Raw genomic sequence first — 23,666 nt, 5'->3', positions numbered from 1 at the left:
CAACAGTGCAAGAGCCTTCCCTTTTCTCCACACCCTCTCCAGCATTTATTGTTTGTAGATTTTTTGATGATTGACATTGACTGGTGTGAGGTAATATCTCATTTTGTTTTGATTTGCATTTCTCTAACAATGAGGGATGTTGAGCATCTTTTCATGTGTTTGTTGGCCATCTGTATGTCTTCTTTGGAGAAATGTCTGTTTAAGTCTTTCCCCCACTTTTTATTTGGTTGTTTGTTTTTCTTGTATTGAGTTGTAATGAGCTGCTTGTATATTTTGGAAATTAATCCTTTGACAGTTGTTTCATTTGCTATTATTTTCTCCCAGTCTGAGGATTGTCTTTTACCTTGCTTATTGTTTCCTTTGCTGTGCAAAAGCTTTTAAGTTTACTCAGGTCCCATTTGTTTACTTTTGTTTTTATTTCCGCTACTCTAGGAGGTGAGTCATAGAAGATTTTGTTTCGATTTATGTCATTGAGTGTTCTGTCTATGTTTTCCTCTAAGAGTTTCATAGTTTCCGGTCTTACATTAGGTCTTTAATCCATTTTGAGGATGTTCTTTTACATGTAGCTTTCTAGCTTTCCCAGCATCACTTATTAAAGAAGCTGTCTATATCATGTAAAACAGATATCAGAAACATGTATGAGGATATTCACCAAGCTCTTTCTTGTCACTGAAAATATAAAAATGTGCCTTGTAGCATATTATTATTTTCCTTTATATTTTAAAATTCATAAATGTTTACTATTGCAATTCTAAGATAAAAAGATATATGGACAGATGGTGTACAGAGTCAGGCCAACCTTTGATGCCTAAATAATGCATTGCCTTCACTATCTCTCACTGCATTGTCTTTGTTCTCAAAAGTTTTCTCCCTGGGAAGTGACACGTTCTTTGATAAAAGGAGAAGGCATGGTCATTATACAAAGATCAGAGCTATTTCTAGTATCTTCTTTTACCTAATTTCAGGGCTTCCATGGTCACTCAGTGGTGAAGAGACCACCTGCCAATGCAGGAGTTGATCCCTGATCCAGCAAGATCCCATATGCTGCAAAGCAGCTAAGCCACAACTATTGAGACTGTGCTCTAGAACCTGGGAACCATGACTGAGCTTACGTGCTGCAGCTACTGAAGCCTGTATGCCCTAGAGCCTGTGCTCTGCAACAAGAGAAGCCCCCAATTGCTGTAATAGAGAAAAGCCCGCAGAGCAACGAAGACCCAGCACAGCCAAAAATAAATAAACAAATAATAAAATATACCTGATTTCAGAACATAGATGAGAAAAAAAAAATCTCTTCCTCTCTCCATCCAGTGCTAGGGCCCTATACATTGAACTGACACATGATAGATGAACAAGAGAAAAACAAGCAAGTTTATAAACATGTGTCACACATGTAACACTTGGGAGTTTTCAGAGATCAGTAACTCAAAAGATTTGAGGTTGAACTTATGTAGCTTCTTAGCAAAGGGATAAGAAATTCTTTTTTTTTTTTTTCCTGTTAAACAATGATTTTTATTGCTTTAGTACAATAGACAAATTTATGCAACCAGGGCAGAAGCTGTGGATGACTCGTATTTCCAGTTGGGGGGCAGGACTCGTTTGGTCTTGTAGTATCGAGCCAACCGGTGAATACGGCTCCCAATCAGAATCAGACGGAATTTAACATCTTTATCCTTTCTGTTCCGCTCAAGATGCTTTCGAACAGCAACGGCTTTCTTAATTAAATGATAGAGATCCTCGGGCAGGTCAGGAGCAAGTCCTTTGGACTTAAGAATTCTCAAGATTTTGTTGCCTGTCACAAAACGTACTTGTGCAACACCATGAGAGTCTCTCAGGATCACACCGATCTGGGAGGGAGTCAGGCCTTTCTTGGCCAGTTTGTAGATCTGCTCCTTCACGTCGTCAGAAGTGAGCTTCAGCCAGGTGAGGACGCTGCGGCGGTAGGGCAGAGCCGACTGGGACAAGCCCTTCCCGGGAGCGTGCATGCGACCCATGATGGCGGTGGTGTGGTAGCAAAAGGAAGAAATTCTTAGAGAAGTGACAAGGCAAAGGAAAAGGACCTTGAGTCTCTAAGAGAAGATTATGAAGGCAAATATGTGGGAGACTAAGGGTAGATCAAGGCTAGTTAGTAGTTTGTTAAGTAAACTCTTCTGGTGCCATCTCCAGCTGACAAGGGTCTAAGTTGTCTCTAGTGACAACTTTTGTCCTTCCTGGTAGAGATGGAGGAGGGACACCTTTATAAATTTATGTCTTCCTCTAACACAAATAGGAGGAAGGTAGAGAATTTTTCCTGTATTTGCTGCTTCTTAAATGACTTTAGCTAAAATAATTCTTACATCAGAGAGGAATGTTGGACTTCCCTAGTGGTCCAATGGTTAAGAATCCACCTTTCAGGGCAGGGGACATGGGTTCAATTCCTGGTCCAGGAAGACTCCACATGCTGCACAGTAAGAAAGCCAATGTGCCACAACTACTGAGTCGGTGCCCCTAGAGCCTGTACTCCGCAGCAAGAGAAGCCACCACAATGCGAAGCCTGTGCACCACAACTGGAGGAAGGCTGCTTGAAGCAATGAGGACCCAGCACAGCCAAAAATAAATTAAAAAAAGAAAAGAGGAATATTTCAGGATGCGTAAAGCAAGATGAAAAAAGAAAGCTTTTGCTCTTCACCCAATTCTACGACGGTTAACCTGTTACAGTCTCTGACCAACAGTAGTAGTCTGTGCTACAGACAGAGGAAATGGTGAGAACAGGGTGCTTTGTGCATTGGACAAGCAAGCCCCCTAGATAGTTAGATGTGTATTTCAGGAAAAGGATTTCGTTTTTTTTAATACTGATTTATTTATTTGGCTGCATTGGGTCTTGGTTGAGTCATTGGGATCCTTCGTCGTAGCACATGGACTCTCTAGTTGTAGCACGTGGGTTTCAGAGCATGCAGGCTCAGCAGCTGTGGTGTGCGGGCCTAGTTGCTCTGTGGCAAGTGTGAATCTTAGTTCCCCGACCAGGGATTGAACCCTTGTCCTTGCATTGCAAGGCAGACTCTTAACCACTGGGCCACTAGGGAAGTTCCTCAGGAAGAATTTGTAATGAACCCAGATACCTGCATCATCCCACGCATAGAAAAACACTGAAATCATCAACTAGAGATCTCTGTGCTTTGTAACTAGCTGTAATCTTTACCAAGATATATACTTTTTTTTTTTTTTGAGTCACACTGCCTGGCATGCGGGATCTTGATTTCCTGATTAGGGATCAAACACCAAATCCCCTACAGTGGAAGTGTGAAGTTTTAATCACTGGATTGCCAGGGAAGTCCCATACAAAGATGCATATTTGACTACATGATTCCCTAGCCAGAAATCATGTATAAACTGGCCTCTCTCCTATCTCTTCAGAATAGCTTCCTCAGAGCTCCTAAACAAGCCATCTCTTGGGCTATAGTTCTCAGTAAGACCCTAGGAAAAACTTAAACTCACTATTCTTACATTGTGTATTCTTCTTTCAGTTGACAGGTGGCATTCTGGTTTCCTTCAAGAGCATCCCAGAGTGGGCCAAAATACCCTGTGTGGCTGAACCACTCTGGGACCATTTTGTCAACTCCATCTCAGGCCCATAGTCCTACCCTCTCCCCTTTCTGCATGACTGAGCTTTAGCCTACTCACAAGGAATGCACCCAAGCTTGATAAGCCCCTTATCAGCCTCTACCGTTGCCTTCACCTAATGTGAAAACTAGGAGAATGCCCTCTCCTGATCCTGATGGCTAATGGAGGCATGATGGTCTTGAGATCCCTGAGGGGGAAGAAGAAAGCTCAGTTCCTGTGGGTGTGAACATGCTTTCCCCAGTAGTCAGATTCTATTTTTAGCTTTGGCCCCTTTAAATTCTCCTGTACCCACTTTGAGCGGCTTTTAGGGGTGCAGAGTGCAGCTGTGAATGCCTCTGGATTATCCTTCTCCTGATCCTGCCTACATGTAAATTACCCCCAAAAAAGTACACTTCATGGAGTTGTCTGTTTTGTTTTTCAATCTCAAAGTTCCTTCTCAGTCCAGAGCATAAATTCAATGCTCATGCTGTCCAGCATTCCCAATTTCTCACACCATTTTTCTTCCTTTCCTAATATAAGTCAAGAAAAGACATGTTGCCCTACTATGGGTTCATCATACTTTTGTTTAGGGAGGCTTCACCAAGACCAATATTATAACTTGTGCCTTTCTTAGATGTCCCATAGGTTTTCACACTGCAGGGTAAGATTCAGGTATGCCTTTCCTTTCTAAAATTGGAGAAGGAAGATTGTGAAAAGGAAAGCAGAATCACCTTGTCTGTGGGTACTTTCTCAGCATGTATCAGTTTAGGAAGTAGTACCTATGGAAACTGAAGATTCAGAAGAGCTTCAGAGAAGCTTATTGTATCCTCAACAGCATATATCCTCTTCTAAAGACTTGCTCCAGAGTGAGGAAGCTTCAGATGTTAGTGGGACTACAGCAGGTCTGCCTGTGTTATTAGGTTGACGTTTCTCCTAAAAGGGAGGCATATGAGTCACCATTCTTAAGACAGATAGCCTCACATGAAGTTGTACTATGAGCTATCACCTCCTTTCATTGTATATTTTTGTACAACGTTCACTGATAGAAAAAAATATCCACAGCTTCACCTAGGTAGTTTCTTCATGGACCAATAACCCATCAATTTGCTGAATGTGTTTCCTATTAATAGTGTTTCTTTCCTAAAATCCAATTGTTTCATTCACTTTAACACACATACATTTTTCATAATAAAATTAATTATAGCAACTTTTCAGAGAAGCCGAACTCTTTCCACTTAAAAAATATTTGATTAATATTATACCTTATACTCTAATTGCTTATGTCATTTTTAAGATGAGAAATTATTCATTTGCCTCCAAATTACTGGCCTCATTAAACTGTTGAAATATCTTGAAATAGTATGTTAATCCTGCCAAGAAATTATGAAATTTGGCTTCTAAATTATACATTTAGGATGAAACCAAGAAAGCAGTCTGTAATAGTGGGTAAGAGCAAGTGCTCTGAGAGACTGATATATGTCATTCAAATACCACTTCCACCACTAACTATTTTAGTTATATGAATGTGGCAAGTGATGTCAGCTCTCTGAATCTCAGTTTCATCAATCGTAAATATGTAGCTGATCATACATATATCATGAGTTAGTTTTGAGGGTTAAATGAATATTTAACATATAAAGTACCTGATATATTGGAAGCATTTATTAGATATCTGGTAGATGATAGTAATGTATCAGTGCAAATTCTTGCTACACTCTATCTCACTGAAAAAATGATTACCAAGTTTGTCTCATAACATTCTTAGATCTCTTTTATTTTTTCTTCTTAGATCTCTTTATACTCTTTCATTTTAGTAACAGGAACTTTCTGTTGAATGAAGTTGTACAGCGTAAGTGAAATTGAATCTGTTACTACCTGAATACTTTTGCCAAAATAAAAGTGTACTAGGGACTTCCCTAGTGGTCCAATGGTTAAGACTTCGGGATCCCAATGCAGGGGGCCCAGGTTCAATCCCTAGTCAGGGAACTAATCCCACATGCCACAACTAAAGACTACCCAGCAAGAGAGTGAGCACACTCACTCCCAGATGCATGGGTTGGCAAGGGGCAGGGGGATGGGCCACCACTTCTGCAAACTCTTTACCACCTCTTTCCACCTCACACAGTTGTCTGCCTTGGATCCTGACTCCCTGAAACCCATTGAGGAGTTTGGGCTTTTTGAGCATGAGCTGACCTAGACTCCTTGTGTGGCGCCTTAAATAAACATTCTACTTTCCTTCACCACACCTGGTGTCGGCAGCAGACTGGCTTTATTGTGCACTAGCGATTGGGACCAAGTTCAGTTTGGTAACACTATTATAGCACACACCACCTGGTTTTAGCTGCTCAGTTCTGTTCTCAACCATGACTAAATAGGAGCTTCTTGAGGGCAAGGATGATGCCTTTTTTATCTCTCTTTTTCTGAGAGGTGCTTTGCATTGCAGCCTAGGGAGGTGACAATGAAGTTAGGCGGAGGTTATTTATGGAGTCTGTGGAAGAAAACTGCACGTGTAGCTCATGTTACACAGCCTATTACTTAGCAAGGATATATCAGGAAAGCATTTACACAAAGCTGCATTGTGCATGTGCCAAGGCAGTTCATTAGCTGAACTGCTGAAGCATGAAAGCCAGGTTTATCCAGACATGAGCTACAATCTACGCTACAAAATCAGCCATGAACAGTCCAGGTTGTCTGCAGCAGCTGGGGCAGCCTGGCCTACAGACACATCTAAGAGCTGACTAATCCCCAGAGCGAAGCTCAGGGTCCAGGCAGATGACTCTGTGAGGTGGAAAGAGGCAGTGAAGAGTTTGCAGAGGTGGGGGCCCGTTTCCCCTGCCCCTTGCCCACCCGTGCATCTGGAGATTGTGTGTGTGGTCACGCTCTTGCTCGGGGAGCTGGAATAGTTTGCTGTGCTTGGCAGAGTAACTGTGGTTAATTCTCAGTCACTGGCTACCATTGGACACACCTGTTTATAAGTCTGTCGCTACCACATTGCTCAATCTTTTCAAGTCTTCCTATGCAGTTGGCACCATAAAATAATTCTTTTAAAATTTGAAGACTAAGAGGAAACGAGTAACTGTTGTATGTTAGTCAGCGTTTTCTAGAGAAACAGCATCAACAGGATGTGTGTACACAGAGAAAGAAGGAATTGCTCATGTGATTACAGAGGCTGACACGTCCAAGTCTGCAGTGCGGGCCTGCGGTCTGATCACCCGGGAGAGCTGATGCTGCTGTTCCAGTCTGGAGGCAGTCTACTGAAGAATTTCCTGCTCCCTGGGGGAGGCTGGTCTTTTTACTCTATTTAGGCCTTCATCTGATTGGATGAGGCCCATTTATAATATGGAAGGCAAGCTGCTTACTCAAAATTCACTGATTTAACCTCATTCCAAGCACTCTTCAAGTTGACACATAAAATTGACCAACACATGTTGAATACCTTTTCTGTGTCAGACTCTTCTAGATGCTTTGTCATTTTGTTGGATTTTCACAGAAACCCTATGAAATGTGTATCTTGTTTCCTTTGTGAGAAAACTGAGGCTTATGTGGCTTAATTCCTTTATTTAAGGATATAACGGGTAGGAATTAGAAGAGTATTCTAGGCTTCATTTATCTGCTTAAAAGTCTGTATTCCTTCCACCAAAAAAAATAAATATAATATATTGGGTGAGGTCTTGTCTGTTCTGACACTTTTTTCTTCAGGAAAAACACTCCAGTTTCAACTCCTTTTTCACAGGACTTCCCCCTACTTGGGTTTCATTGGTGGTTAAGGTGGTAAAGAAACTGTCTGCAATGCAAGAGACCTGGGTTCAGTCCCTGGGTTGGGAAGATTCCCTGGAGAAGGAAATGGCTACCCACTCCAGTATTCTTGCCTGGAGAATTCCATGGACACAGGAGCCTGGCAGGCTACAATCCATGGGGTTGCAAAGAATCAGACAAAACTGAGCAACTAACACTTTCACTTTTCTCCCTCCTTTAAAAAAATATTTTATTTATTTATCATTTATTTGGCTGTATCCAGTCTTGGTTGTGGCATGTGGGATCTAAGTCCCTGACTAGGGATCCAACTCCCTGAATTGGGAGTGCAAAGACTTAGTCACTGGACCACCAGGGAAGTCCCCCCACCTCCTTATTTCTCTGCCCACCCTCACCCCACCTATATACCAGGTTTTGGGAGGCAGTCAGTTCAATTCCGTTCAGCCGCTCAGTCGTGTCCCACTCTTTGTAACCCCATAGACTGCAGCACTCCAGGCTTCCCTGTCCTCACCAACTCCTGGAGCTTACTCAAACTCATGTCCATTGAGTCGGTGATGCCATCCAACCATCTCATCCTCTGTTGTCCCCTTCTCCTCCACCTTCAATCTTTTCCAGCATCAGGGTCTTTTCCAAGGAGTCAGTTCCTCATATTAGGTGGCCAAAGTATTGGAGCTTCAGCTTCAGCATCAGTCCTTCCAATGAATATTCAGGACTGATTTTCTTTAGGAAATTTTCAAATCTCCACCCTCATCATCATATACTATAGATATGTATTTCTAGATTAAGTATCAGGGTTATTGTATTATACAGCTGATATCCTGAAATGGCTTGTAAGATAGACTGTATTGTGGGCAATATTTTCCTCCCCTGCCTGGGTAGAATTTCCTCTGCAATTATTCAAGGAAGTCAGGTTCATGGACTGGAGGTGGGGTAGGGTCCTGCAACTCTCAGCAACTAAGTGTAATCAGATATATGTGACTCCATCTGAAATTCCATTTGGTTATTCCTTAGCCTTTAGTGTTGCATAAGATCTTCCATCTCCTTTTAATAGTGTCGTGGGCTATTAAGGGCAGTTCCAAATGGATCAGAGTGTTACAGCTGCAGCTGCGTGAGGTTGGCAGCTCTAAGTAATGAGAGATTGCCAGGGAGAGGGCTAATCTTGGAGACAGAGTAGAAGTTTGGGTCCTAACTGCAGCAAACCACGTTGAGGATCCACTTTCACTGCCTTATTTGGAAGATCCTCATTTTCTGTCAGTAAGACGACAGCTTTCTTATATTTCTTCTATTATTTGGTACATAGGTCATCATATCCTGGGAAATAAAACTCCCAACTTTCTGTTCTTATATCATATTATTGGTCTCAGAAATGGCCAATGATAACTTGTCTCTTCTCTTGAAATTTCCCAGAAGGACCTCTTAGGAATCATAGAACGGACAGCAAGAGCTTATGCTATAGGTTTGTTCTTTAACTTGAGTATTTTCAAGTTAATAATAATAAAGAAAAATGAAATTTGCTCTTTAACTTCAACTCTTTTCCTCTCCCTCATACAATTATAGTCGATTACCAAGCACAGTCTTTTTTTTCTTTTTTTTAAAGACAATTTTATTTATTTATTTTTGACTGTCCTGGGTCTTCATTGCTCTGTGGGTTTTTCTCTGGTTGTGGCAAAAGGGAGCTACTCTCTAGTTTCAGTCCATGGGCTTCTCATTGCAGTGGCTTCTCTTGTTGCAGAGGACAGGCTCTTGGGCACGCAGGCTTCAGTAGTTTCAGCACGTGGGCTCAGTCGTTGTGGCTCCTGGGCGCTAGAGCACAGGCTTAATAGTTGTGACACAGTCTCAGTTGGTCCATGGCATGTGGGACCTTCCAGAATCGGGGATCAAACCTGTATCTCCTGCATTGGCAGGCAGATTCTTTATCACTGAGCCACCAGGGAAGCCCCCAAGCATAGTCTTATTGTCACTTTTAATTCATGTCATTAGAATTTGTGAAATCATTAAGTTTGTGAAAACAAAGTCAGGCACAGACATAAGAAATTCACATCATTCATTTCAATGTATTATGAATCTAAAAATGTTGTCTTACCAGATGGAAAGGACATGGAAACCATTCAGAGTAGAATAAAATCATAAACTAGGTTAGCTGAATACCAAACAAGCTTAAATTATAATTTTGGTGGAAACTATAGATAAATCTGACCTGGTAATTAGGTAATGTAAGTAAGTGAGACTGGGAGCCATGGCTGTAAGTTTACCTGTCCAAATGGCATACATTTAAGGGTCCCTATTGACTTAGAGACAACAGAGAAAGACTCAAAATGGCAATCCAAAAAGTGGTAAAACTTGCTCCCAGGTATTTGAAGCTGTGCATCTCATGCATCTTATGGCAGAAAGCAAAGTAGAACTAAAGAGCCTCTCGATGAAAGTGAAAGAGGAGAGTGAAAAAGTTGGCTTAAAACTCATTGAGAAAACTAAGATCATGGCATCTGGTCCCATCACTTCATGGCAAATAAATGGGGAAAAAGTGGAAACAGTGACAGACTTTATTTTTTGGGGCTCCAAAATCACTGCAGATGGTGACTGCAGCCATGAAATTAAAAAATACTTGCTCCTTGGAAGAAAAGTTATGACCAACCTAGACAGCTTATTAAAAAGCAGAGACATTACTTTGCCAACAAACGTCTGTCTAGTCAAAGCTATGGTTTTTCCAGTAGTCATGTATGGATGTGAGAGTTGGACTATAAAGAAGGCTGAGCACCAAAGAATTGATGCTTTTGAATTGTGGTGTTGGAGAAGACTCTTGAGAGTCCCTTGGACTGCAAGGAGATCCAACCAGTCCATCCTGAAGGAGATCAGTCCTGAATATTCACTGGAAGGGCTGATGCTGAAACTAAAACTCCAGTACTTTGGCCACCTGATGCGAAGAACTGACTCATTGGAAAAGACTGATGCTGGTAAAGATTGAAGGCAGGAGGAGAAGGGGATGACAGAGAATGAGATGGTTGGATGGCATCACCAGCTCAATGGACGTGAGTTTGAGTAAGCTCTGGGAGTTGGTGATGGACAGGAAGGCCTGGTGTGCTACAGTCCATGGGGTCGCAAAGAGTAAGACACGACTGAGCAACTGAACTGAACTGATCTCATGTTCCAGTTAAACATCTTGTTGATATAAAATCTCAGCCAGCCTTGAAGATAACACCAAATGTGTCTCCTTGGTGTGTACTAACTTACCCCATGAAGACACAGAATTAAATATAGAGAGGATGAAGTAGACCGAATCTAATACAGTGAATATTTTTGTCTTAGGTTTGGAAATTATATATGCATATGCAGTGTTTTAATAAGTTATTTGGCATTTTAGAGATTAATTTGGCATATCAGTTTTGGGATTACAATTTAAAATATGTGATTGAGTACTTGCTTAGTATATTTGATAGGATTTAAGAGTACATTCCAAATATGTAAAAATTTACAATATTAGATTTATAAATTATAGGAGTGCTTAGAAAGTTTGTTTTTATCAGACAGTTGAAATTCTTTTTTAAAAAGTGAAATATACTGATTGTAAAAGCGCAGTTAAAATGATTACAATATTAAGTGCTTTAAAAGAATCCTTAATTAATTGCTTAGATTTGTGGATTTATAAATAGCATGATAAGATACACAAATTTAGGTCTAAGAAACAACTCATTTTTTGCATTTGTAGCTTTAAAAAATAAATACTGAATTTGAAAACAGAAGTGACCTCTGAAGTAATCTTTTCACAAAAGCTACCCTTAAGGGCACCAAAAAACTCATATTGACTTTATTGGAGATGTTAATCTCATTTTTTCATAGAATGCATTGTCAGGTTGCCTAACATATTGTCAGAAAGATAAAACTTAAAATTTCCTTTTTCCTCACTCCTTTGTTTTGAAACTTGACCTTCAGTTTCCTTCAAAATCTCTGTTCCTGGACTTTCAATATAAACATGGCTATGTAAGTCACATACTTGCCCTTCTATTTCTGAGAATAATAAGCACAACAGGAGATGAAACAAACCCTATAAATTACATTTTCAGTGAAACTATGGCTCAGACAGTGAACGACCCTCCTGCCAGTGCAGGAGACTTAAGAGATGTGGGTTCCATCCCTGGGTGGGGAAGATCCCCTGAAGGAGGAAATGGCAGCCCATTCCGGTTTTGTCGCCTGGAGAATCCCACGGACAGAGAAGACTGCCGGGCTACAGTCCATGGGGTTGCAAAGAGTCGGACACAACCCAACTACTAACACTTTCACTTCCACTTCATGAGACATATATAATTGGCATACCCTAAAAATACTCTAAAATCCTGAAAATAACATAAATACCTAAACTTAGGAGGGGAAGTGAAAAATGAAAGTGAAAGTCGCTCAGTTGTGTCTGACTCTTTGCGACCCCTTGGATCATGCGCGGAATTCTCCAGGCCAGAATACTGGAGCCTTTTCCCTTCTCCAGGGGATCTTCCCAACCCAGGGATCGAACTCAGGTCTCCAGGTCTCCTGCATTGCAGGCGAATTCTTTACCAGCTGAGCCACAAGGGAACCCCAAGTATACTAGAGGGGAAGAGGGGATAGAAATTCTGAGGTAGTGTAAGCTTAGTGACCACCTTATCCATGTTCACTAGGAGTCATGCACACAATTTAAAGATGACAAATCAAATAAGAAAATTATAAGCATTAAAATAGTAGATATGCTAGAAAGATAAAATTGACTAATATCAGCAGTAGAAATGGAATGGGAGAAAAGAAGGAAAACAACAATAAATTTACTATCCCACATTTTAGGTATATGAATCAAGTAAGAAAAAGGAACTTTTTCTATGTATTTTTTAATGTATATTTAAAAGTGAAGAAATGAGATAAAAATGTGAAATGAGATCATTTAAGTAAGAGGTCAACTTCACTAGTTATGAGGCAAATGCAATTTAAATCATGATGCAATGCTACTACATACACAGAAAAATGGTTAAAATGAAAAAGGGAGGCAATACCAAGTACTGGTGAGGATGTGGAGCAATTGGAACTTTCATCACTGCTGATGGAAATGTAAATTGGTATAGCCACTTTGGTAAAACCAGCAGAATACACTAAATTGCACATAAGCATATCTGCGATTTCAGCAGCTGCACTCCTAGATATACATTCTCAGAGAAATGCACAGTATGGTCACCAAAATAAATGTACAAGAATGTTTATTGCAGCACTATTCAAGCCCAAACCTGGAAACTACTCAAATATTCATGACCCAGAGGATGGATAATTGATGTATTCGCACAATTCTATACTATATAGCAACTAGACTGAACAAACTACAAATAGACACAATGATAAATCTTACAGGTATATTTCTGGGCCAGGAAGCCAGACACAAGAAAAATACATAATGTAGTCTTCAATTTCTATAAAATAAAAAGATAGGTGAAGTTAATTTATGGCCTTAGTAGGATAACCTTAGCAGAACTGTGACTGCAAAAAGACCAGTGAGGGTTTTCTGTGATGTTGATCATGTTTGTGATTCTTGATCTGGGTGATGATTACACGGAGGTGTTTTCACTTTGTGAAAATTCATCAAGCTTAGGATTTTGTACTTTTCTGTAGGTATATTAAACTTTATAAACAAGTATAACAACAAAATAAAAGGAATTTAATGCAGGAAATCGATTACACATGTGATGGAAGAGTTGAGCAACCAAAGGCTGGTGAAGTAACTCAGAGACTAGCAGTAGTATGAAACAACAATGCCTCCACAGCTGGAGGAACAAAGGCAGTATTATTAAAGTCCAGTTATGATTTCCTTTGAACTTCTTTTTGACTAGTTCTCCACTTGGTCTTCTAAGTCTTTGGCCTGCTAAGCCCAGTTTTAGCAAGAATCCTGTTAAATTAGTCTAGTGATACTCCTTCACAGTTGATCAAATTCTCCATTCCTCATCTTGGTAGCTAAGTCCTTGGTCTGCCTTTAACAAAAATTCTATTAGGCCAGTTGAACAAAAATTCCCCCTACCAGTTGAAGTAAGAATTCCCCCTATCCTTATCCTTTTAGTAATTTCCATTCTCTATTCTTTCATTCTGCTTTTTGGTTATAAATCCTTAGTTGTCTTTGCTGTATTTAGAGTTGAACTCAGTTCTGTATCAAGGTCTCTCTATTCCTATCGCAGTAGTTGGAATAAAATCTGCCTTACCATTTTTAACAAGCATCTGGTGAACATCTTTTCTAATTTTCCTGTGTACTAGGGTCAGGCTGCAGAAGCTGAAACTATAGCAGCCAGATTTGGAGACCCAGAGGAAATGAAGCCAAAGCCAGAGCTGCTGCAGGTGAGAGAGAGGAAAAAAGTATTTTTCTTCCAACTCTCTTAGATTCTCTAGCTGCGGCCCTGTAAATTACACTGACCAAAAACAGATGAATAAAGAAAAACAAACATAAGTTTATGAGAATGTACATGGTTCTTAACGTTAGGGGAACCACTGACCGAAACTGCCCACCCTGGGCAGACAAGACAGTAACCACTTACAACAGGAGGTCTTGGTAAGAAACAGGGAACTAACAAGCTACCACCAACTGGAAGAATTTGGGAAGGGTCAAAAGGAGAGAAGAGACACCACTCCATATGTCCTCCTGAAACGGGAGGGAAGGGGCATGGCACAACCTTTAAAAGACATAGCCACAGGACATGACAAAAATTGGCTAGAACCAACTGGCCTCAAGATGGTGGAAGATTTGACTTTCAGTGGACTTTGAGCCTCATTGGCTCATATGCTCATTGTAATACGTTAGCATAAGCTAAGTGACATTCCCATCAGTGCCCAGACAGTTCAGAGACTGACCACCAAAGATCAAAAAGTGAGCAGTGGCTCAATTTCTGGAAATCTCCAACTCTTTCCCAAAATACTCCCACTAATTAGCCTATGAAATTACCCACCACATAAAAGGTAACCACCCCATATTCCAGGACCTCTTGCCTCTGACATGGCCCCCACTCTGTGGAGTGTATGTCTTTCTAAATAAATCCACTTCTCACATATCACTGTTTCTCACTGAATTCATTCTGCAACGAGACATCAAAAACCTGAATTTCATTAAGTCTTGAGATCAGGTGTGTGATCTCAATTTAAAGGTCATGGATTCAAGTCCCAGTCTGGGTTTTGGTCAGATTTGAGTCCTGGCACATGGTTCAAGTCCCATTCTGAGTTGCACAGTTTCACTGCCAACCCCCCCAGAATCCTTCTCACTGGACTCTATCCTGGCTGAGCCGTGTGCGTGCCGCCAGGAAGGACCCTGAGTCAGAACAATTAGCCAGACACAGCCTGGAAACTAACCCATTTATCATAAAACCCGAGACTGACCACCACATGGCAGAGTAGCTCTTCTGGGTTCCCTTATGCTGCTTCTCTCTGTCCGGGTGCCCCTTTCCAATAAAGTCTCTTGCTTTGTCAGTACATGTGTCTCCTTCAACAATTCATTTCTGAATCTGAGAATGTTGGATAGCACCCTGGAAAGGGTTCCCTCACATAGGGAAGTGCCCAGAGATAAGTAATTCAAAGAACTGCTTCAGAATTTGGATATAAATACTAACAAAAAGTGGGAGAGATTTGGGTTTCTGGGCAGGGGAAGCAAGTTATAGGAAGGTGACCGAGGATAGTATGGTAAGCAAGAATTGTTTAGTAAGAATTGTTATGCAGATTTAAGTCAGTGCCTTCTCCATTGATAAAACTTGTTATGAGTCCTTTTCCTGGGAAGGAATGTAAATTTCCTTTACAAAAGAAAAATCTGGGCCTTGTTCTTAGAGCTTTCCTCTTGTCTGCAGGTTTTCAATGGCCTTTAGCACAACATAATCCACATGCTAAAGAGGCCTATTTTGCAGCAGAACATCCTGGTATGTCACAGCGGGTGGTAGAAATACTCAGACTTCTTTTATTCTCTGCTTCCTGACCTCCCATCGCCTGCCAGTACCTCCCATTGGCTGAATCCAGAAGGAAACTAGACTCCCCTGGAGGCTCGGCCTGTAAAGAGTCTGCCTGCAATGCGGGAAAGCCGGGTACAAACCCTGGGTCAGGAAAATTTCCTGGAGAAGGAAAAGACAACCCACTCCAGTATTCTTGCCTGGAGAATCCCATGGACAGAGGAGCCTGAAGGGCTACAGACCACGGAGTCACAAAGAGTCGGACTTGACTGAGTGACTAACACACAGAAGGAAACTGGCTGACATAGTGAAACAGAGCAGATCATTGTGGGGTCCTCCCAGGTACAAACTTTTTCCTAGTCACCATTTCTTGTTTGCAGCACGTGAACCGAGAATTTCCAGATGTACAAGCTGGATTTAGGAAAGGCAGAGGAACCAGAGATCAAATGGCCAACATCCATTCAATCATAGAAAGAGCAAGAGAATTCCAGAAGAACATCTACTTCTGCTTCAAGGACTGTACTATAGCCTTGGACTGTGTGGATCACAACAAACTGTGGAAAATTCTTTAAGAGATGGGAATACCAGACCACCTGACCTGCCTCCTGAGAAATCTGTATGCAGGTCAAGAGGCAACAGTTAGAACTGGACATGGAACAATGGACTGGTTCCAAATCGGGGAAGGAGTACATTAAGTCTGTCACTCCTGATGTTGTCACCCTGCTTATTTAATTTATATGCAGAGTACATCATGTGAAATGTATTACATGTCACATGTGTGACATGAATGAAGATTGTGGAAGGAAATATCAATAACCTCAGATATGCATATGACACCACCCTTATGGAAGAAAGCAAAGAGGAATTAAAGAGTCTCTTGTTGAAGGTGAAAGAGAAGAGTGAAAAAGCTGGCTTAAAACTCAACATTAAAAAAACTAAGATCATGGCATCCGGTCCCATCCCTTCATGGCAAATGGATGGGGAAACTATGGAAACAGTGACAGACTTTATTTTCTTGGCTTCAAAATCACTGCAGATGGTGATGTCAGCCATGAAATTAAAAGACGCTTGCTCCTTGGAAGAAAAGCTATGACCAACCTAGTTTAGTTCAGTTCAGTCGCTCAGTTGTGTCTGACTCTTTGCAACCCCATGAACCGCACCACGCCAGGCCTCCCTGTCTATCACCAACTCCCAGAGTTTACCCAAACTCATGCCCATTGAGTTGGTGAGGCCATCCAACCATCTCATCCTCTCTCGTCCCCTTCTCCTCCAGCCCTCAATCTTTCCCAGCATCAGGGTCTTTTCAAATAAGTCAGTTCTTCACATCAGGTGGCTGAAGTATTGGAGTTTCAGCTTCAACATCAGTTCTTCCAGTGAACATCCAGGACTGATCTCCTTTAGGATGGACTGGTTGGATCTCCTTGCTGTCCAAGGGACTCTCAAGAGTTTTCTCCAACACCACAGTTCAAAAGCATCAATTCTTTGGCACTCATTTTTCTTTATAGTTCAATTCTCACATCCACACATGACAACTGGAAAAACCATAGCCTTGACTAGACGGACGTTTGTTGGCAAAGTGATGTCTCTGCTTTTTAATATGGTGTCTAGGTTGGTCATAGCTTTTCTTCCAAGGAGCAAGCACCTTTTAATTTCATGGCTGCAGTTACTATCTGCATTGATTTTGGAGCCCCCCCCCCCCAAATAAAATCTCTCACTGTTTCCATTGTTTCCCCATCTATTTGCCATGAGGTGATGGGACCAGATGCCATGATCTTCATTTTCTGAATGTTGAGTTTTAAGCCAACTTTTTCACTCTCCTCTTTCATTTTCATCAACAGGCTTTTTAGTTCTTCACTTTCTGCCATAAGCGTGGTGTCATCTGTGTATCTGAGGTTATTCCTCTTTCTCCTGGCAACCTTGATTCCAGCTTGTGCATCATCCAGCCCAGCATTTCGCATGATGTACACTGCATATAAGTTAAATGAGCAGGGTGACAATATACAGCCTTGACATACTCCTTTCCTAATCTGGGACCAGTCTGTTGTTCCATGTCTAGTACTAACTGTTGCTTCTTGACCTGCATACAGCTTTCTCAGGAGGTAGGTCAGGTGGTCTGGTATTCCCATTCTTGAAGAATTTCCCACAGTTTGTTGTGATCCACACACAGGCTTTGGCATAGTCAATAAAGCAAAAGTAGATGTTTTTCTGGAACTGTTTTGATGATACAGCAGATTTTGGCAATTTGATCTCTGGTTCCTCTGCCTTTTCTAAATCCAGCTTGAATATGTAGAAGTTCACGGTTCACATACTGTTGAAGTCTGACTTGGAGAATTTTGAGCACTACTTTGCTAGTGTGTGAGATGAATGCAATTGTGCAGTTGTTTGAACATTCTTTGGGATTGCCTTTCTTTGGGATTGGAATGATAACTGACCTTTTCCAGTCCCGTGGCCACTGCTGAGTTTTCAAAATTTGCTGGCATATTGATTGCATCACTTTAACAGCATTATCTTTTAGGATTTGAAATAGCTCAACTAGGATTCCATCACCTCCACTTGCTTTGTTTGTAGTGATGCTTCCTAAGGCCCGCTTGACTTCATATTTCAGGATGTCTGACTTCTAGGTAAGTGATCACACCATCGCAGTTATCTGGGTCATGAAGATCTTTTTTGTATAGTTCTTCTGTGTACTATTGCCACCTTTTCTTAATATCTTCTGCTTCTGTTGGATCCATAATATTTCTGTCCTTTATTGTGCCCATCTTTGCAGGAAATATTCCCTTGGTATCTTTAATTTTCTTGAAGAGATCTCTAGTCTTTCCTATTCTATTATTTTCCTCTAATTCTTTTCATTGACTGCTGAGAAGGCTTTTTTATCTCTCCTTGCTATTCTTTGGAACTCTGCATTCAAGTGGGTATATCTTTCCTTTTCTCCTTTGCCTTTAGCTTCTCTTCTTTTCTCAGGTATTTATAAGGCTTCGTCAGACAACCATTTTGCCTTTTTGCATTTCTTTTTCTTCTGTTATTAGGTATCATTATTCATTATAAAACTATGTTACTAGAATAATGTGGTGTTACTGCAATGTAGAGAATGGGAACAGTGATATAGAATAGAAAATTTAAGCATAGACTCCTATATATATGTGCACTTGATTTGTGAGATAGTTGGCACTGCAGAATTGGTCCATTTAATAAATAGTACTGGGTCAATTGGATGGCCATAAAAAATGAAAGAAAATTGAACCTCTACATGGCATCATACCAAAATTCAATTCTAGATGGATTATTGACCCAACCATGACAAGCAAAACTGGACAGCTTTTAGAAGGTAATATAAAAGTAAATCTTTATGACCTCAGCATTGGAAAAGTTTTCTTAAAATAAAAAGCACCAGAAAACACTCACCAGAAATGTTAAATTTGATTTAAAAAGACACAAAATTTGATAAAATATTTAAAGACTTAAAAATGACAAAGAGTTTTATCTAAAAGACATGGCCTTCTGTAAATTAATAAGGAAAAGAAAACCTAGTTAAAAAAAAATGGGCTAGGGCTTCCCTAGTGGTCCAGTGGTTAAGAATCCACTTTGCAATACAGGGAATACCAGTTCAATTTCTGGTCCAGGAAGATCCCAGATGCCATGGGGCAGCCAAGCCTGTGTACCAGAACTACTGAAACCTGCATGCCCTAGAGCCTGTGCTCCTCAACAAGAGAAGCCACCTCAATGAGATGCTCACACACTGCAATGAAAAGTAGCCCCACTCATTGCAACTAGAGAAAGCCCTTGCACAGGAATAAAGACCCAATGCAACCAAGGGGGGGGGGGGGAAGAGCTCTAGAAGATCCAGAGGAGAGAGTCTTAACTGAAAAAAAAAAAAAAGTGGGGACAGGGGGAGGAGGGGACTAAATGTGCAGACAGTTTCCTCCTGAAGAAATTCAAATGACCAATGAACATATGAACATATGCCATCTCATTATTAATCACAAAAATGCAAATGAAAACCACAAGGACATACTATTGTGAACCCACTCAATTGATGAAAATTGAAAATCTGATAATAACATGTTGAGTGAGGAGTGTAGAGCAATGAAAACTTTCATACACTGTTGACTAGAGTATAAATTTGATTAACTACTTTGGAAAACCATTCTTTATTACCTTGTCAAGTTGAAGATGCATGTATCTTTTACAATGGTTTTCAGACTAGAAATAACACAGATGCCTATTAATTGTATATTCATACAATGAAAATGAACTACAGGTACAGGGAATGTGGATGAATCTTACAAATGTAATGTTGAGAAAAAATATCTAGACATGATTGAATACAAAGAGACTGTTTCCATTTTTGTAAAGTACAAAACAGGTAACATTAAACAGTGGATTTGGGGATAATATCTGTGGTAGGCATAATAATTCTTCCCCAATCCCCAAGACATCCATCTGTTTTCCCAGAATTTGTAAATATGTTACTTTTCATGTCAAAAGGAACCTTCCAGTCATTCTCAAAGGTAGCTGTCTTGAGATTGGGCAGATTATTCTGGATTATCTAGGTTAGACTGGATGTAATCAAAAGGGTCTTTTGAAGTGAGAACTAAGAGCCAGAGAAAGAGATGTATGGAATCTCTTTGGAAGGAGGACAGAGAGATGGTACACTGCTCATTTGAAGAAGGAGGAAGGGAGCTGCCATCAAAGAATTTGGATAGCTGCTAGAAGCTGGGGAGTCAAGGAGATTTTCTCTGAGACCTTCCAGAAAAGAACACAGCCCTGCTGATATACCTTGACTTTACTCAGCAAGATCTGTACTGGACTTGTAACTTACAGATCTCTAAAATGATAAATTTATATTGTTTTAAACCCCCAAGTATGTGGTCATTCGCTACAGCAGCAATAAGAAACTAATACAGGTACACAAACGATAAAATTATAAGTAAAAGTAAGGAAGTGATTGCCATAAGTCACAACGGGATCACCACTGAGAAGAGGTTGAAAAGGCAGTATGAACAGGAAAGGGTCTGTGTAAGGGTGGTGGGTGTTGGCAGGGTCTTGTCTTTCCTGATCTGGGTTATAGTTACCTAGGACTTTGTTTTCTAAATACATTGTGTACTTTATACACTTATATTGTATGCCCTTTTGTGCTCATGGGTTATATATCACAATTAAAGGAGAGAAAATTTTCTGCTTTCACAGGTTAGAGATAAAGTTCTTTTTAAAAAAAAAGAAAAGAAAAGAAAAGGTGACCTTAGATGCTGAAAATCTTAAGAATGCTTCCTAGCAGAACCTTGGAAAGCCCAGGCATTATTACTCTTGTGCTCCTAGAAGTGCTAAAGAAGAGTAAAGACCATCAGTTTATCCAAGTGGGCTATTCAGCTATCCAGTGACTGCTCAGTGGTTCTTATACTGTAAATCCTCTGGCCAACATTTGAGCACATATAGGGTTGATGCCACCATCTAGCTGAATGTAGCTTGGAATGGTCCTACTCCTAATTCTTTGAATAGTGTTTTCACTTGCCCTTGTGATTGCAGCCTTTTTCTATTTAAACAGACTCCCATTTTGCTAGCTGCTTAGTTTGCAGAATGGTTGGCTTTAGTAGTTAAGATTCATTCACTCTTCCCTTTAGTGTCCTCTCTGTTCCAGGGACCCTGCTCGGCTCTTGGATACAGAGACAAATAGACCATGGTCCTTTCCTCATGGGAACTCTTGAGTCATAGAAGGAGATTTAAGAGTGGATAAACGGTCATGTGAAAATTTCCCTTTGAGTAAGACTCTACAGAAACACAGAGGAAAGAGAATCTAATGTTACCTGAGAGATTAAGACAGGCTTCCTACAGGTGACAAATGGAATTAAAGAGTCAGTGTGGGTCCACTAGGGCTTCCCAGGTGGCTTAGTGGTAAAGAATCCACCTGCCAATGCAGTAGACACAAGAGACTCGATTTCGATCCCTGGGTCAGGAAGATCCCCTGAAATAGGAGATGGCAACACGCTCTAGTATTCTTGCCTGGAAAATTCCATGGACAGAGGAGCCTGGTGGGCATAGTCCATAGAGTTCCAAAGAATAGGACACAACTGAGCGATTGAGCATTCACATGCATGTGGGTTAACTAAGAAGACTAAGTAGGAAAGAAGGTATTTCACGCAAAGGAAGAGCTTGTGACAAGTCGGCGAGGTAAGAGGAGCATGGCCCATTTGGGGATCTGTTTAATTCTGCTGGCCAGCTGGCACTGAGAAGCTGGGGGAGAATGCAGGGAAGAAATCTAGGCATCAGGATCGGAACCAAGGCTTCAGTGCTGAAGCGCCAGGCACAGGAGAATCCTGGTTAGAAGGAGAAGCTGGAAGCATTTAACGTGAATCTGAAGTCAACATCAGACATGTAGCCAGAAGAATTTTTATAAATATCAGGGGTCATATAACAACTTAGACACAGAGCCTTTTCTTCAGCGATGGTTTTCTAGCTATTTACATAGCTCCCTTTAGTTTTCCCTGGCTTACTCATCTAACAAATATTTGTTGACTGTGTTCTGTATGTTAGGCACTGAAGTGAAAGTGAAAGTCACTCACTTGTGTCTGACTCTTTGTGACCCCATGGACTGTATAGTCCATGGAATTCTCCAGGCCAGAATACTGGAGTGGGTAGCCTTTCTCTTCTCCAGGGGATCTTCCCAACCCAGGGATCAAATCCAGGTCTCCTGCATCGCAGCTGGATTCTTTTACCAGCTGAGCCACAAGAGAAGCCCAAGAATACTGGGATGGGTAGCCTATTCCTTCTCCAGTGGATCTTCTGGACCCAGGAGTCGAACTGGGGTTTCCTGCATTGCAGGTGGATTCTTTGCCAACTGAGCCATGAGGGAAGCCCATGTTAGGCACCAGGCACTGGATATACAGCCCATGGGGTCACAAAGAGTTGGACATGACTTAGGGACAGAAAAACAACTGGATATACTGTAGTGACTGCAGCATCGAGCATCTATTCTTGGGCCTTGCTTTTCATTTTGTGCAACTGTGGGAGTTACCACTCAGCAAAAAGGGCCATGCTGGATTTGAACCCTATGAGGATGGAATAGAGAGGCTTCTCCTGTGGCTCAGATGGTAAAGAGTCGGCCTGCAATGCAGGAGACGCAGATTCAATCCCTGGGTTGGGAAGATACCCTGGAGAAGGGTATGGCAATCCTTTCCAGTATGCTTGCCTAGAGAACCTCAGGGACAGAGAAGCCTGGGAAAGACAGAGAAGACTAGTGGGATACAGTCCATGGGGTCACACAGAGTCGAACATGACTGAGCAACACACACACACACAGGATGGAATAGGTGTGCCAAATCTAAATATGTTGATGAATCAGCTTCCACCAGTGAATGTGGTTATTTTGAAAACAGTGATGATAGCATTAAAAAAAAAAAATAAACCTGTTGTTTATGCATTTGGTCAATAATTTAACAGTGGGTAAAACCTAATCATAGTACCTATGATTCTAATACCTGAGAACTCAACTGCCTTTCTTCTTCAGAAGTGTCAGCTTAGTTGGGAGATCCTATAAGATAGGATCTTGTTTAGTAGGGCTAGCAAAGGGGATCTTGGGCACCTCAGGGAGCATTGAAGATAACTCTTGAGAATTAAGGAAGTTGTTTTTACTCTGAATGCAATTTAGTTAAGTTAGCTACACAAAGGGGATACAAGGATACAGAGAAAAAGGTTTGGGTACTTTTTTTTCCACACCACACACCATATGAGATCTTAGTTACCCAATCAAGGAATGAATCTATGCCCCCTGCGTTGGAAGCACAGAATCTTAACCACTGGACCACCAGGGAAGTCTGGTTTTGGTACTTTTTACATATCTCCTTTTTTTTCTTTTTCTCCTCCAGTGCATAAGGAGAGTATAAACTGTTGACTAAACTTCAAACTTAAGTGTTGTAAGTTAAGCAATAGGAAAGATTTTTTTTTCAGTACCATTTTAAATGTCCTGTCATAGGGAATCTATCCATTTTAGATAAGATGCTTACCATTGGCCAAACTGGCAGGCAGAGTAGACCGTGGAGTGGGCAGGATTAGGATGATTTATATTGAACCAAATGACTGTCAGGAATCCACTGCTCTCAGTGGAGCTTGGAGAGGGTGGGGGCAGGGAGGAGAACGGGAAAAGAGGGTAATAGTATCTCAAGCTCAGTCCATGGATCTCTTTTATAGTAACTCTCTTGGTGATGCTCATGCCTCTAAATGGTATTAAATGTCATCGGTGGACTGACAATTTCCATGTTTATAACTAAGGCTCTGATCTCTGTTTCAAACTCCAGACGCATATTTAACTTCAACATCTCATGTGGATGTAATAGACATCCTAACCCAACATGTCGAAAACTCAACTACTGCTCTCCCCCACCTCCCTGCAAGAAGTCCCCCAACTCCCTGCAAAAAGTCCCCCTCTCC

General features: G+C 41.0%; 1 protein-coding gene across 1 annotated transcript; it reads right to left on the bottom strand.

Moving 5' to 3' along the window:
• Positions 1-1,492: 1,492 nt before the first annotated feature.
• LOC122674737 (40S ribosomal protein S13-like) lies at positions 1,493-2,013 on the bottom strand. The gene has a single exon (XM_043873253.1). The coding sequence runs from the start codon at positions 1,989-1,991 to the stop codon at positions 1,536-1,538; it is 456 nt and encodes a 151-aa protein (XP_043729188.1). The 5' UTR covers positions 1,992-2,013; the 3' UTR covers positions 1,493-1,535.
• Between the last annotated feature and the right edge of the window lie 21,653 nt (positions 2,014-23,666).

The sequence above is a fragment of the Cervus elaphus genome, chromosome 18 (genome assembly GCF_910594005.1).
Source record: "Cervus elaphus chromosome 18, mCerEla1.1, whole genome shotgun sequence".
Lineage (NCBI taxonomy): Eukaryota > Metazoa > Chordata > Mammalia > Artiodactyla > Cervidae > Cervus > Cervus elaphus.
Note: the sequence above shows the minus strand (reverse complement) of the source record. Positions and strands in the feature narration are given on the sequence as shown.

What these genes read in the sequence shown, in the direction of transcription:
- LOC122674737 (XM_043873253.1), bottom strand. Translation starts at nt 1,991, where the DNA reads ATGGGTCGCATGCACGCTCCCGGGAAGGGCTTGTCCCAGTCGGCTCTG.